The sequence below is a fragment of the Penicillium solitum genome (assembly GCF_028829755.1).
Source record: "Penicillium solitum strain IBT 25940 chromosome Unknown utg000001l_segment0_segment0, whole genome shotgun sequence".
Lineage (NCBI taxonomy): Eukaryota > Fungi > Ascomycota > Eurotiomycetes > Eurotiales > Aspergillaceae > Penicillium > Penicillium solitum.
This window is the reverse complement of record NW_027072121.1, coordinates 3045651-3058305: the sequence shown is the minus strand read 5'-3', so window position 1 is coordinate 3058305 and position 12655 is coordinate 3045651. Positions and strand designations below refer to the sequence as shown.

At 46.9% G+C, this 12655-nt stretch overlaps 6 protein-coding genes across 6 annotated transcripts; 3 read left to right on the top strand and 3 right to left on the bottom strand.

Annotated features, from left to right (window-relative positions):
- Positions 1–56: 56 nt before the first annotated feature.
- N7455_001173 (Ac45/VOA1 transmembrane domain-containing protein) lies at positions 57–1158 on the top strand (the record flags this gene model as incomplete). The annotated part of the gene is made up of 5 exons (XM_040951509.2): positions 57–151; positions 205–503; positions 574–678; positions 727–966; positions 1019–1158. 5 exons carry the CDS (start codon positions 57–59, stop codon positions 1156–1158), a joined length of 879 nt encoding a protein of 292 aa, XP_040817538.1.
- A 606-nt stretch (positions 1159–1764) lies between these two features.
- On the top strand, positions 1765–2862 carry N7455_001172 (uncharacterized protein; the record flags this gene model as incomplete). The annotated part of the gene is made up of 1 exon (XM_040951282.2): positions 1765–2862. The coding sequence occupies one exon, from the start codon at positions 1765–1767 to the stop codon at positions 2860–2862; it is 1098 nt and encodes a 365-aa protein (XP_040817778.2).
- A 1039-nt stretch (positions 2863–3901) lies between these two features.
- On the top strand, positions 3902–5639 carry N7455_001171 (uncharacterized protein; the record flags this gene model as incomplete). Its single annotated transcript, XM_040951838.2, has 6 exons — positions 3902–3976; positions 4057–4246; positions 4297–4775; positions 4825–4897; positions 4946–5310; positions 5379–5639. 6 exons carry the CDS (start codon positions 3902–3904, stop codon positions 5637–5639), a joined length of 1443 nt encoding a protein of 480 aa, XP_040818590.2.
- A 1329-nt stretch (positions 5640–6968) lies between these two features.
- N7455_001170 (uncharacterized protein) lies at positions 6969–7819 on the bottom strand (the record flags this gene model as incomplete). Its single annotated transcript, XM_065603953.1, has 3 exons — positions 6969–7240; positions 7321–7519; positions 7577–7819. 3 exons carry the CDS (start codon positions 7817–7819, stop codon positions 6969–6971), a joined length of 714 nt encoding a protein of 237 aa, XP_065462444.1.
- A 908-nt stretch (positions 7820–8727) lies between these two features.
- N7455_001169 (uncharacterized protein) lies at positions 8728–9633 on the bottom strand (the record flags this gene model as incomplete). The annotated part of the gene is made up of 3 exons (XM_040952009.2): positions 8728–9037; positions 9112–9525; positions 9584–9633. The coding sequence occupies 3 exons, from the start codon at positions 9631–9633 to the stop codon at positions 8728–8730; spliced, it is 774 nt and encodes a 257-aa protein (XP_040818252.2).
- Positions 9634–10461: 828 nt separating this feature from the next.
- Positions 10462–12441, bottom strand: N7455_001168 (flavin-containing monooxygenase; the record flags this gene model as incomplete). Its single annotated transcript, XM_040951375.2, has 5 exons — positions 10462–10940; positions 11000–11585; positions 11691–11838; positions 11905–12186; positions 12239–12441. 5 exons carry the CDS (start codon positions 12439–12441, stop codon positions 10462–10464), a joined length of 1698 nt encoding a protein of 565 aa, XP_040818650.2.
- Positions 12442–12655: the final 214 nt, after the last annotated feature.

Sequence of the window (12655 nt, the reverse complement as noted above, 5' to 3'; positions counted from 1 at the left end):
ACACCTCCCGTTGGCAACATCATCGCCAACCTAACCCCATCCCTACGATAAACACAATGCATTTCAGCAGGTTCGGGCTATTAGCCCTTGGGGCTGCTGCCGTAAATGCTTTCAGAGATACTTCGCCATTCTTTCTGGCCTCAACTTCTGAGTATGCTTGATTGAACCTCTCCCACTGCAGTTAGCTAACCGCTCCTCCCTTAGGGTCCTGACGAACTCCGCCTACATCCAGACAGGAGCTTCGGTCCTCGAGAACCTTTCCTCGTCTCTCAGTACCTGTCCCTCGGATTACTATGTTGTCGTCTACCAGCCTGGTGTACACAGTTCCGACTTCTCGACGCGGAAGTCGGCACCCCGCTTGGGTGCGAAGATGCTTGGAAAGGACAGCTCGATCCGGTCCAAGATGAGCATCAACGAGGTCGCTGGCTTGGTGGAACCCAAGGAGATCAAAAGTCTTTTGGAGAAGAAGTGCAACACCCAGACTACCGCCGTCGACGCTTCCTGTGAGTTGCTTTGGTGGCCATCAACAGCCTTGGCAAACCCGCGAAGAACATCAAAGCTAACAATGTGAAGCCGGATCATACCCCTCATACTTCGAGCAGGGTCCCCGAATTATTGATGTCGAATTCCCCATGCTATCGCTGGACTCGGACCGCGCACAGCAACTTTCTGGATTCGGTATGTATACCGTGCACTTATGCACTTCATTGTTACTGACTCTGCTAGATGGTTTCCTTGCCGATGTCATTGATCGACTTCCTTCCTCATCCACGTATACTATTCTCTACATCACCTCCCCTAGAGAGTTCCCCGAGACGGATTCTGTTATCTACGAAGCCTTTGGAGATTCGTACCAAGACTCGCTCCACATGGAGCTAAAGCGGGACTACTCCGCGCATAGCAGTGCCTCGAGCTCATCAAGTAATTCCACCTCTCTCTTTGAAGAGTATCAATACTTTACTCCAGGTATGTGTCTAGCAATCCCACCTCTCTATTCGCTATACTCACCCTCTTCCAGGTATTTTCATGGGACTCATGGCTACCTTCCTGTTCCTTGCGATCTTGTATATTGGCATCAATGCCCTGGGCAGCCTCGAGATTCCCTATGCCGCATTTGAGAAGGACACCTCGGCTGCTGTGCAAAAGAAAGCGCAGTGATTTGCAGCGCTTTGTTGGATTTTTGGAATACACCTCCATTGCTGCCATTGATTCTCTTTTTTTGTTGGGGGTTCAGGGACAATTATCTCGTATCCCCATGTATGATATCTCATATTCTCCCAGTTTTTTTGAATGTTAGATTTGCCAACGTAAATGTGCAAAGTCCTTGTATCTTTTTTTGGAAGCTGTCAGGTGACGGTCTCAGTTTTGCCTAAGGCACCCCTCTTCTTTGGCGTTGGCGTCTTTTGGTTTCTTCTAATTCTCGGTTAAGGAGGCCCTGTCTTGTGGTCATCTTCAGACACTCGTTGGCCTCATTTGAACAGCAGTCATTCGTTTATGAGAGATTTTCAAGCCCTCACCTCATATGGAAACTCGTTGATTGTGGATCCGTGACCTGCAGCCTAAGTTCAGCATCCGCCAATCTTTCACAAGAGACAAGTCGCAGTTATCTTTGAAATCAGCAGAGATATTACCCCTGACACCCAGATTTCATTGATGAGGTGACCAGGATCGATAATCTTTGTTCTTCGCTGTCGCTGGGATCGGCGTCTACTCCAAGTGACCCGCACACTGTGGAGAAGCAGCTGATCGATTGTTTACGCCGCCATGCGAGTTCTACCGCAAAGGCTTGGGCAAACCAAGCCCTCATTCCTCCTGTTACTATTTCTGGTCATTGGCATCGCTGCTCAAGTGTCTGCCGTACCGGCGGACGATGCAACAACGGATACCGATGCCGCTAAGACCACCGACGATCCCTCCACCACTCAAAGCACCTCTAGCGTGAGCGAGACCACCACATCTTCCACTTCCACATCGACGTCAAGTTCTACAACCAGTACCTCCTCCTCCTCCTCCTCTACAAGCACAACCATGGATACAACCACCACATCGTCCTCTTCCTCCTCCACGACGTCCGACAGCAGTACAACAACATCATCCGTCTCCACGACAACGGAATCATCAACATCTTCCTCTTCGTCCTCCTCCTCCTCAACCACAACTACCGGCGCTATTGTGACGATACCACCAACAGCCAACGCCCCATATATGCAAGCGAGCAATGCTCCAGAAGGCACAGTGTTCATCGCCGTCGGCGCGGCGCTAGGCCTGATCGGCCTAACTCTTCTCGCATGGCGCGCAATGGTCGCATGGTCCGTAAACCGCTCAGTTCGACGCGCCGCCGTAATACACGCATCGGAATCGAAGCGCCTCTTGCGTGGCAGCAGAAAGAAGCGATCAACCCCCTATTCCGCCGCCCCGGCAGTCGACGTATCTCTCCATAAACTCGGCGCCGCCACTCGCACAAGCTACAAGCCCAACCGGGTCCCGAGCGCGAGCAGCGGTCTTTTCTTTTCGCCTACTGCAGGCGGTCCTACTGCATCGCATCCCAATCTGAACGCTACAGGAAGTACGGGAAATCGTGGCTCGACATACCTGCCTGCTGGTTACTACGCTGCTGCTGGTAGCTCCAACCCCGCTCCGGGTGGAGAGCCCCCATACTCGCCCACTGCTGGTCTCTCGTCGCCTTCGCTGCCTCCCGCTGGTGTCTATCATGATTCGCATAATCAGCGCCACTCTTATGTGGGTGGGTCGACGAGTTCTTTGAACCTGAACCAGGCGCCGCAGGGTCGTGCTCCTAGCGCGTACCTTGAGGATTTGTTTGAGAGTCATGCTCCTCACAGCTCTGATTCGGGCCGTCGGTAACGCCTTTGATTTCGGGCTCTCGGCTGGTCATCATATGAAGGAATGATATTGGCGAACTGTTTTTTTTTTCATCTCTTTTTTTTTTGGAATCTATATTGAGATTTCCTCTCCTTTTCTCTGCCTTCTGCTCTACATCTGTTCTCTTGTCCATTTTCATTCCGGGTCTGTTTCAACTCGGCGTTCCATAAACCCTTTCACATGAGGCGATCTGCTTCTCCATTGTTCTCTGCGCATTATCAACTCTTGCTCCCTTGTCAATACAAATTAGTTTACTCACAAAGTAATTATGGATAACTACCAACCTACTATCATGTTACTACTCTTGGCGTCAATATCTATTGCATTGCATGTAGGAAACGATTGATCAGATTCAACGAGTCAACGAGGTAAATCCCGAGGTATGGCTTAACCAAGACTTTTCACTTCGGTAGTCAATCACTGTACGACTAATGAACTATTAGGAACTAAAAGAGCTAGATACTAGCTAGTTCAAAGTATCCAGCAATTATTTACCCTTACAACTCCCAAGAAAAGGTCACGGTCAGTAGCGAGATCTCCCAATACCTCCATGAAAATAGACGCTTACGACCCTCTATATGGGTTAGGGTCTCTGTCCACCATAGGTGGTGATCCGAAGGCTCAGATGAAACTTTCTATGGCGCAACCCCCTTGGAATGCCCAGGTGCGTCCACGGGTACAATTCATCTCTTCGGCGATCTCATCTCCGGACTCCATCTCCAGAGAACCGGGCTTGACAGCGGGCATCAGTGACTGTTTTGACCATCCTTCACCTTTACTTACTGTGTATATTGTTATTGAGTGATCCTGCTATTTATTCTCCAGACTCCTCAATTTTTGACTTCAAAGTTGAAATAAAAGAACAATCAGACAATCAGACAATCAGACAAACAAACAAACAATGGCTTGCATTCACAGAGGGTTTCTCTCCTGCTTTCTCATATCCTTGGGCACAATTTCCTTTGGCTATCCGGCGGTAATTGTTGCATCTACGCTCGCAAAACCCTCTTTCCTAAAGTATATGGGTCTTGGGGACGAGAATGGAATTTACCCTCACAAGCAAGATATGGCGGGAACCATTACCAGTCTTTTTCAAGTGAGTCATCCCTTTCACTTACCCATTTAAAAGCCTAGCAGACACATGAGGAGACAACGGCTCAAGTTGCCTGTGTCTAGGTCGGCGCTGTGATAGGCATCATATGTGGTTGTGAGATTTCCGACCGCTTTGGACGCAAGAATGCGCTGTTGTACTGCTCGATTATCTCGATCATCGGTGGAATTGGAGTCACTGCCGCACAGAACATGGCCATGTTGCTCGTATTTCGCTTCTTTGCCGGTGCAGGAAGTTTTGCATTCTTAGCATTAAGTACGTGCTTTCATTACAAGCTTTGCATGCTTGTGACTCACATTCCGCAGCACCAGGATACATCTCCGAACTTGCTACGCCTAACAAGCGCGGTTTGCTCGGAGCCCTAGTCGGGGTCTTTATCGGATTCGGCTATTGCTGCGGGGGGTTCATAGGGCTCGCCTTCTATTATGCTGAGAATGAAACCCTACAGTGGCGGGGCCCTCTAGGAATTGGACTAATTTGGCCTTTGTTAATGCTGGTCATTTGCCCATTTGTTCCGGAATCTCCCCGGTACTTGTTGATGAAGAACAAGACTGAGGCGGCATGGGCGGTGGTTTCTATGCTTCATGACGGTCCGAAGGAGGAAGACCATTTGTTCGCGCTGGCTGAGTTCTCTCAGATGAAGCAGCAAGCTGATTTTGACCGAGATTTGGACGGCTCATGGTTGCAGCTGATCAAGAAACCGTCGTATAGGAAACGCCTGATCCTGGCTTCTGGCATTTCCTTCCTTGGTCAGAGTACTGCGGTTCTAGTACTGAACAATTATGTATGTTCTGCCGCTTGCACTATTTGGACTCGTCTGATGCTCTTTCCAGGGACCAATATTTTACTCTGCCTTGGGGTTTGATACGCGCAATCAGCTTATCCTCGCTGGTGCTAGGGATACCAGTACGTCAAGCCCATCAGAAAGCAGAAACGTTGCTAACTGAAGCACAGTTGCATTCCTCGGGAATATACTTGGCGCCGTATTTCTCGATAGCATCGGAAGGCGGCGTATGCTACTCATCGGGTTTGGCGGTTGTCTTGTCACCCTATCGGTGTTTGCAGCAACGATCGCTGAATTTGAGAAACATAATTCCATGGGGACTTTGGGGGTAGGAATGACCGCGCTTTTCACATTCTTACTCTTCTACGCAGCGGGTGTGGACGCACCGACCTACGTTTTCATGAGTGAAATATTTCCGAGCCATATGAGATCCAAAGGAATGGCTATTGCAGTTGGGATCTATGCATTTTCCGCAATTGTCTATTTACAGGTTACTCCGCTGGCTGTTGCCAATATTGGCTGGAAGTACTTCTTGGTCCGTCAACCCATTCCTTTCTTTAACCTTGCTTTTTTTACCGGGACATGGCCTAACACCTCATCTAGGTCTTTATTATCATCATGACTATTGGCTGGGTATGGATGTATATCGAAGTGTTCGAGACCAAATGCATTCCACTGGAAGAAATGGGTGCGAAGTTCGGTGATGAGGACGGAGTGGTTGTGCGTCTGTCGGACGCTATGGCTGAGGCCCACTCGAAGCCAAACGAGATTGACTCTAAGAGCCCACAGGTCGAAAAGGAAAAGACCTCTTTGGAACATCTGGAGTATTCCAATGAGGCCACCGCTATGAGAGAGACGAAGTGAGATTGGGGTGCGAATAGTCGGCCGTGGTAAATAGGTAGTCCGAAATATATACTAAATGCAATAAGAAGAGCCCAGATACGGTTTTCCTTTTTTCTGTTTTCGCAGGACGGTAGATCGTGCCGGAATATTGAGCAGCTACATATTAAGATCATATCTTTGAAATTATTTTGTCAGGTTTCTAGTATATGCCGGATTTGTACTCTAGGTAGAAGTTGTAATACAATTTCCTGTTGCGTATAAAAGAAACGTCGACATACATCAAAGTTACCCTGGTAATGAGACGATCTTGTGCTGAGACACAAATGGGAATTGAACATTGTAACTGAAATTATAGGAGAGGCAGCTAACTACAGGTTGGGTTTCATCATGTCCGAGGCATCAAGGCCTCAACACTTTTCTTAGTTACTCAGTATAGTGTTCATACTTACATAGGTACATATACATATAGATGCTAGTTAGTTAGGTTCTGTGGAGTACCTACATGTACTCCGTACATATGTAGGTAATTTGCCGATAGCCCAATCTTGTAGTCATACTATCATGCTATCATGGATGTACAAGACTCATGCCCAATCGGACCTCGGGATATTTGACCTCCGGTATAGGGGGGGGGGGGACTACGAAGTAACTGTCAGACTAATGGGACCCGACCCTTACCTAGGTAGGCTATTTCTAGCCATTATCTTGAGCTAATATTTTATTATTTTAATTGATTTGAAATCTTTGATTAGTTGGGTTGATATGTTACATTCAAAGACGCGAGAAAACGCATTATTTAGATAAATTATAAATTATAAGCGGTTCACTTTGAAACATTGAAGTACTTACTTAAGTACATAGTACTCCCATATAAATCTAGAATACAGTGATTACAACATACAAGACGTTGGATGGGTTCCAAGGTTATGGGTTGGGTTGGGCTTTGCGGAGGTCTATACAGTAACAGTAACAGTAACAGTAACAAATGTATTGAGGTGATCTCCAGCATTGTAGTAAGAGCCTCACCAAAACCCGCCCAACAGGATATTTTGGAACAAGCGAATACTATTGACAGAGGAAACTGAAATTGGCTGATGATAAAGACTAGTACAGCTCGTAGCCTTGCAGTCGGCTTGAGGGCACTGTGGTCCTCCCAGAAGATCTCTTCTGACTCCTATCACCCAGGGGAATGATTGGCCGTGAAAGCAGACATTCCTCATCTTCTTCATTTCGCTGCATTTCCACTCCCTTTGCCCTCCAAAAGAGACAGATCAGGAAGACAACAAGCCCTGGGACCTCAGCAAGCCCACAGAAAACAAAAAAAAAAAAGAGTTCCTCCACTCTGGATATTTACGGGCATATATTCGAGACACTGATGCTTAGATCCGGGATCGTTATGGGGGGATTTTTGAACCGGACATCATAATGGTTCGCAAGGCTGACGACAATGGACCGTATGGACTCTAGGTCTTCACGATCTGCACCATGAATGAGCATCCCTAACATATGGTTGTGAGCCTGCTCATGGCAATCAATCCCCAGTAAAGCAGCCACGATGATATGACCTGTTTCGAACCCATCCAGAACACCATTGAACGAGAAAATGTGGCCATAAAAGAGCTCTGTGAACAAGAGGTATTAGCCTGCGTGTCCGAATCTGGTGCAGTTGTGGAATAGAGAACTTGGCTTGATTTACGCGTACCCGTCACGATGTGATAATAATCAGGGGAGGCCTCGAGTGTTTTGGAGAGGTCATAGCCGGGGATACGTTCATAGATTTGAGAAAATAGTTCTCTACCACGACGGATAGCTTCTTTGGACGTATCACCCTCTCTGTGATACGTGGAATCCATGAGTTCTGACGGGGTGGCTGTCGCTAAAGCTCGAAGAGCGCTTCCAGTCTAGAAGCAAGATTAGCATAATGTCAAATTTTTGAATATTGCCCTTGAACTACTGACCTTGGCAGCTCCCATTATCCCGCATACCTTTGTTAAGCTTTCCCGGATCTTGCCAGTTTCTAGCTGTTGATCTGCCTCTGGTATATAGCTGGTAAGGAGGAGTTGGTATAGCTTCGGAATCTCTTCCGGATAATTTAGCGCTCCAAGAGCGACTATGGCCGTCCTGTACCATTTAACCCGAGCTGCCGATTTACCTGTAGCGGCCAGGGAATGGTAGAAGTCCACATCAAATTGACCAGCCATGATCGTTAGAAAGAGAGACTGAATCACGGGTAAAATTTGGGTTAACCTGTTTTCCAGGGAGGTTAGAATTTTATATCCCATTAGCTGGACTGGTTCGTTGGTCATCTCGGGTGTCACATCTCCGATTTATACCTAGGTACCTATTTACGTACCCCTGCCTCAAAAAAGAGTGTAAGTTGTAATTATGTAGAGAGACCTAAAGCCTAGAAGGCTATCTAGGGCGCCACAGGATTCTTCTACACCCACAAACTAGCTATGTTACAAGCACCCATCCTCTTCTAGGTCTATGATTGCTATTGTCATCTAATAGACACTTAATCCGTATGCACTATGATAGCCGGGGTTACTTGGCTTGGGCTTGGTTTAGGGATTGTGACGGCAACCACCTTGGCCTCAGTCTACCCCGACGGTCATTATCCTCGGCATTTAAGTTGGCCCATTTGGTTACAATATGCTCACATGGCAAGTGCAGATTCAATTACTCGACATTCAAAAAATACAACTCTATTCCCTCTCGCGATCAGAAATCGTGGCGCATTAACATCTGCTCTCGAACTTCGGTACTGGGTCTATTTTTGATGACTTGAATGTACTATTCAGCCATCCACTACAAGAGACCTTTTGCATTAGCTGCGAAAATAAAAGAAATTTCGGTGATTCCAGAGTAGTGCTTATGAAAACGAGTTGCCCGCCCACAGTGAGGCAGGAACCCTTTAACAACGAAACTTTGTAGCGGCCCCGCAAATAGTTTACCTATCCAAAACGATAGAAATTGACCGTGGGAGGAAACTGATTTGTGACTGATCTACGAGGCAAGGCAGATTAGGGAAACATAGTCTCTGATAATGAAGGAAGGCTAAGAAAGATCGAGGGAAAGAGATGGGCACATGGCCTGAATCTCAACCCGTTCAATATACTTGAACTAGACGATACATGTCAACAGTAGCTACAACCTTGTCGGTTTTGAGATTTTCAAGCCATTTATTATCTGGGCTTTGCAAATCATCCGAGGTTTCAAACTCATGGAGGACAAGGTGGCTAGCTGCCTTCTGGGTTCGCAACGACGGATGCAATAGATACTGCTGACTTTGTTTATAGCCAGGCAGCCCCAAGAAGATCGGAAGATGGGTAGCAGTATACCACTCCTCCAGGTCGTCGTCAGCTCCCTGTGGAAGCTCATATGCAACCACAACCAAACCGGGATAAGGACCTTTCGCCCTGTATATTAGCATTGAACATTAAATTATTTGGAAATGCGAGGTTCACCTTTAGCTATGGCTTTTGCAACTGACGGTGTCGCAATCTCGTAATGTCTGGGATCAAGTTGCGCAACGTCGTAGAGGTGTTTCCCGTTCTCCAAAAGCTCATGGGTCTTGGGAATCGCGTCAAGTTTCTCCGGAATTAACATAAAGTCAAAATCTTTGCAGTTGTAGAGGACCAATCTCTGGTTTTTCGAGTCTGCTTGTAAAGCATGATACCATGCGGCTGATGGTATTCCTCCACCATACATAACATCGCGGCAGTGGTGTTTAAGATACCATTTGTCGTAGTCTTCCGGATTCAGAGTTGGGGAGGTAATGTACGAGCCGACAAAAACCAGATATGGGGTTGCCATAGTTCCGAGACTTGATCGTGCAGACGCACCAGCAGTTTGATCGTGGGGTGTGTATTGTTGGGCGTTGAGGGACACACTATCTGGGAAGGGACTAAATATGTTATATTGAAGGACTACCTGAACTCAGAAGAGCCATGACCCGGTCTCACAGTACGGAGGAATCTTTTTGCTCCGCAATACCCGTTACCTTGGTGCTCATTTTGACTTTGAGTCTGTCGGACAATGCATCTCCGTCCTATCCTGTTGACCGAGGGACGTCGGTCACCCTAACCCCTCTTGGAGCATGCCGTACCTGTGTTGCAATGTGGTAGCCCATATTTGCTGTTGACTCCAAGGAGATATTGCAGTAGTACGTAAATATCTCCTTCCCAATATCTGGCTACTCAATACCAATTGATACTGCTATATCCTCCTTGTTCCATCAGTTTCCACTTCATCTTCTCCCTTTTCTTCTCGTCTCTAGTCAAGATCTTTATTTCATGATCATCCGATATAATAGAACATATTCTATCTTCTTCGCCCTATTTTTCTATAAACTCAATCTAGTCTTATATTGCATTACTACACCAAGAGCGGATAATCCATTTATCAACAGGGTAATATTGAGCATTACTTTCTTTACAACTTCAAGGTGTGCTTCCTCTGTGTACGTTCGGACAACACATCGCCATCTGGGGCAGGCTGTTGATGTAAGTGCGTTGGGTGGACGGAAGCCTGAGAGCCGTTGCTACACACATTAGCCGAGGCTAGGGGCCCCCTAACTTGAGAATTTTGAAAAATAAAGAGTAGGCAAGCAAGTACCTAATGCATGTCGTTCACCCCGCATTTACATCCTCGCATTTTCTAGACTCTCTATTAGACCCCATATCCATTCAGTCTCTATTGGAAGGTTGAAGGAAGCTAGGAGCGGCGTGGATCGACCCTAGGATGACTTAGAGCCAACAAATATCTTTCATTCAAAGAACAAGTAAAGCAAATACAAATTTAGCACCGGTATAGAAAGCAAGCTTCCCATCTTGTTCGGCATTCAATCGAAAATTTCCGGCAGAATCATGAGGTTCCAGTATGATTCAAAGTCCAACGTCTGGGTATCTCCAATATCCCCTCCTTTGGCTTCGCGGACGGTCAATCCATTACCCAGATATGCAAATCGATTCGCTTTTCCATCGGATCCGTTCCGCGTAGCATATTCGAACTTGTAGTCTTCCCAGCGTGGATCTCGTAAAGCCTCTGCGAAGTGAAAACAGCTTCCGCAGTAAAGACCCACAATTCGGCCATCAGTCGTCCCTCGTTTATACCAGCTCCGACAGGGGGCTGCCCAGACAGTGTCACGAAGCCACGACTGTGAATGCTCGTTGAATTCATCGACTGCTTCCTCGGAAACTGTCATTGACTTGATGCCCTGTGTTTGTAGTTTCTTGATACAATTGTAGATGTATATTCCAGTCATCTGAATTGCCTGTACCAGGGATCCGTTTGAGACCGGACTATTTGGACCAATAAAGCCTAGCAGACTGTCAGTACTTATGAATCCTAGCTGGGTTCGCAGGTAGAGATATACTAACAAAAATAGTTTGGCATATTGGGGACAGTGATGCCAAAGTATGCTGTAGGGTCATTTTTCTCCCACTCTTTAGCAAGATCGATGCCGTTCTTTCCTATTACAGGAAAACGAGGTTTGAACGTGGTATCAAAGCCCGTAGCGCAAACTATCGCGTCTAGCTCGAGTAGATTTCCATCCTTTGTTCGAATACCACCTTCGGTGATTTCACCCAGGTTATCCCAATGAGTGTCAACGTTTTCCCTCACCATCGCTTCCAGGAAATTTTGACCTGGAGTAAGACGGCGACATCCAACAGGGAAAGATGGAGTTATTAGTTCTGCAACCCTAATCCCTTTCTCGGAAGGCCCCAAGCGAGTAGCCATTGAGTCTGTGAATTGTTTCCGTATCTCTAATTGTGCATCTTTGTTGCCCAATCCATTGACGAACTCTTCAATTCGACGATTTGCTAGTGCTTGCCGATGTCGTTGGAGATACTCAGGCTCCGTACGAAAACGCTCCAGTTCTGCAGGCGTATAGTTGTACTCCGTATCCAACTCGGGATCGTCTTCCGTAGCTTCATTGATGCCTCGGGACGGAGTAATCCACGTCTGTGAGCGGACAAAATAATCAACATGAGCGGCATCTAATGAACCAAAACATTAATTAAAGCCAGAGCGATCGAAGTGCCTGGTGGGATACTTGCCTGGAGCTACCTGGGGGAGGATCTGGATGCCAGAAGATCCAATGCCAATAACAGCCACCCTTTTGTTTGATAAGTCGTATGAGGAATCCCAGTCAGCGGAATGCATAAGCTTTCCTGTAAAGCGTTCAATGCCGGGAATATTGGGCCATTTCCAGTGGCTGCAGTGTGGAAGGGAGTATGTTAACGGTAGCAATTTGGAAGTCAACTGCGAGTGCGCGACCTACTTTAAAATACCAGCGGCATTTATCAAAATATGGCAGTAGTCATCAAACTGGGTACCATTGGCCATCACAGTCAACCTCCACTTTCCCTCGATATCATCCCAGATTGCTTTAGTGACCTCGTGCCCAAACGTAAAGCAATCATCACAGCCATGCCTCGCGGAAACCTCCTTCATATATTCGAATATCTGCTCTGATGATGCGTAGTATCCGGGCCAATCAGCCTTAGGGTCAAAACTGTATGCGTAATGATGCGAAGGGATGTCGCATTGGCAGCCAGGATACCTTCATATATCAGTTATGGAATGAGCTCGTCGATTGAATGGGCTTTACTGACCTGTTGAGCAGCCATGTACCGCCGAGATCATTGTTCTTTTCGTACACTTGAAAGTTCACCTGATGATGCTCCATCTTCTCTTTTGCAATAATAGACATCATCAATCCTGAGTATCCAGCTCCGATACATACAACGCGAAGCGGTCGATCATACCCCACAGGAACATCCTGCCAATGATAAACTGATCTGTTGGTGGATCCCATAGTCAAAAGTCTGAACAATGAACCGAGAAAAATGGGTTAGAGAAAAGGCTGTATTCCAAAATGCGCTCTTCTGAAGCAAGCGAAGTGGTTGATATTCATAACGCTACAACTGATACTCGGAAGTCGGATAAACAGAATACTACACAAGAGTATTAACCGAGCAAGCAATGCCTCGCACTTCCATGGACTCAGAGTAAGGGAATTAATTGTCTGG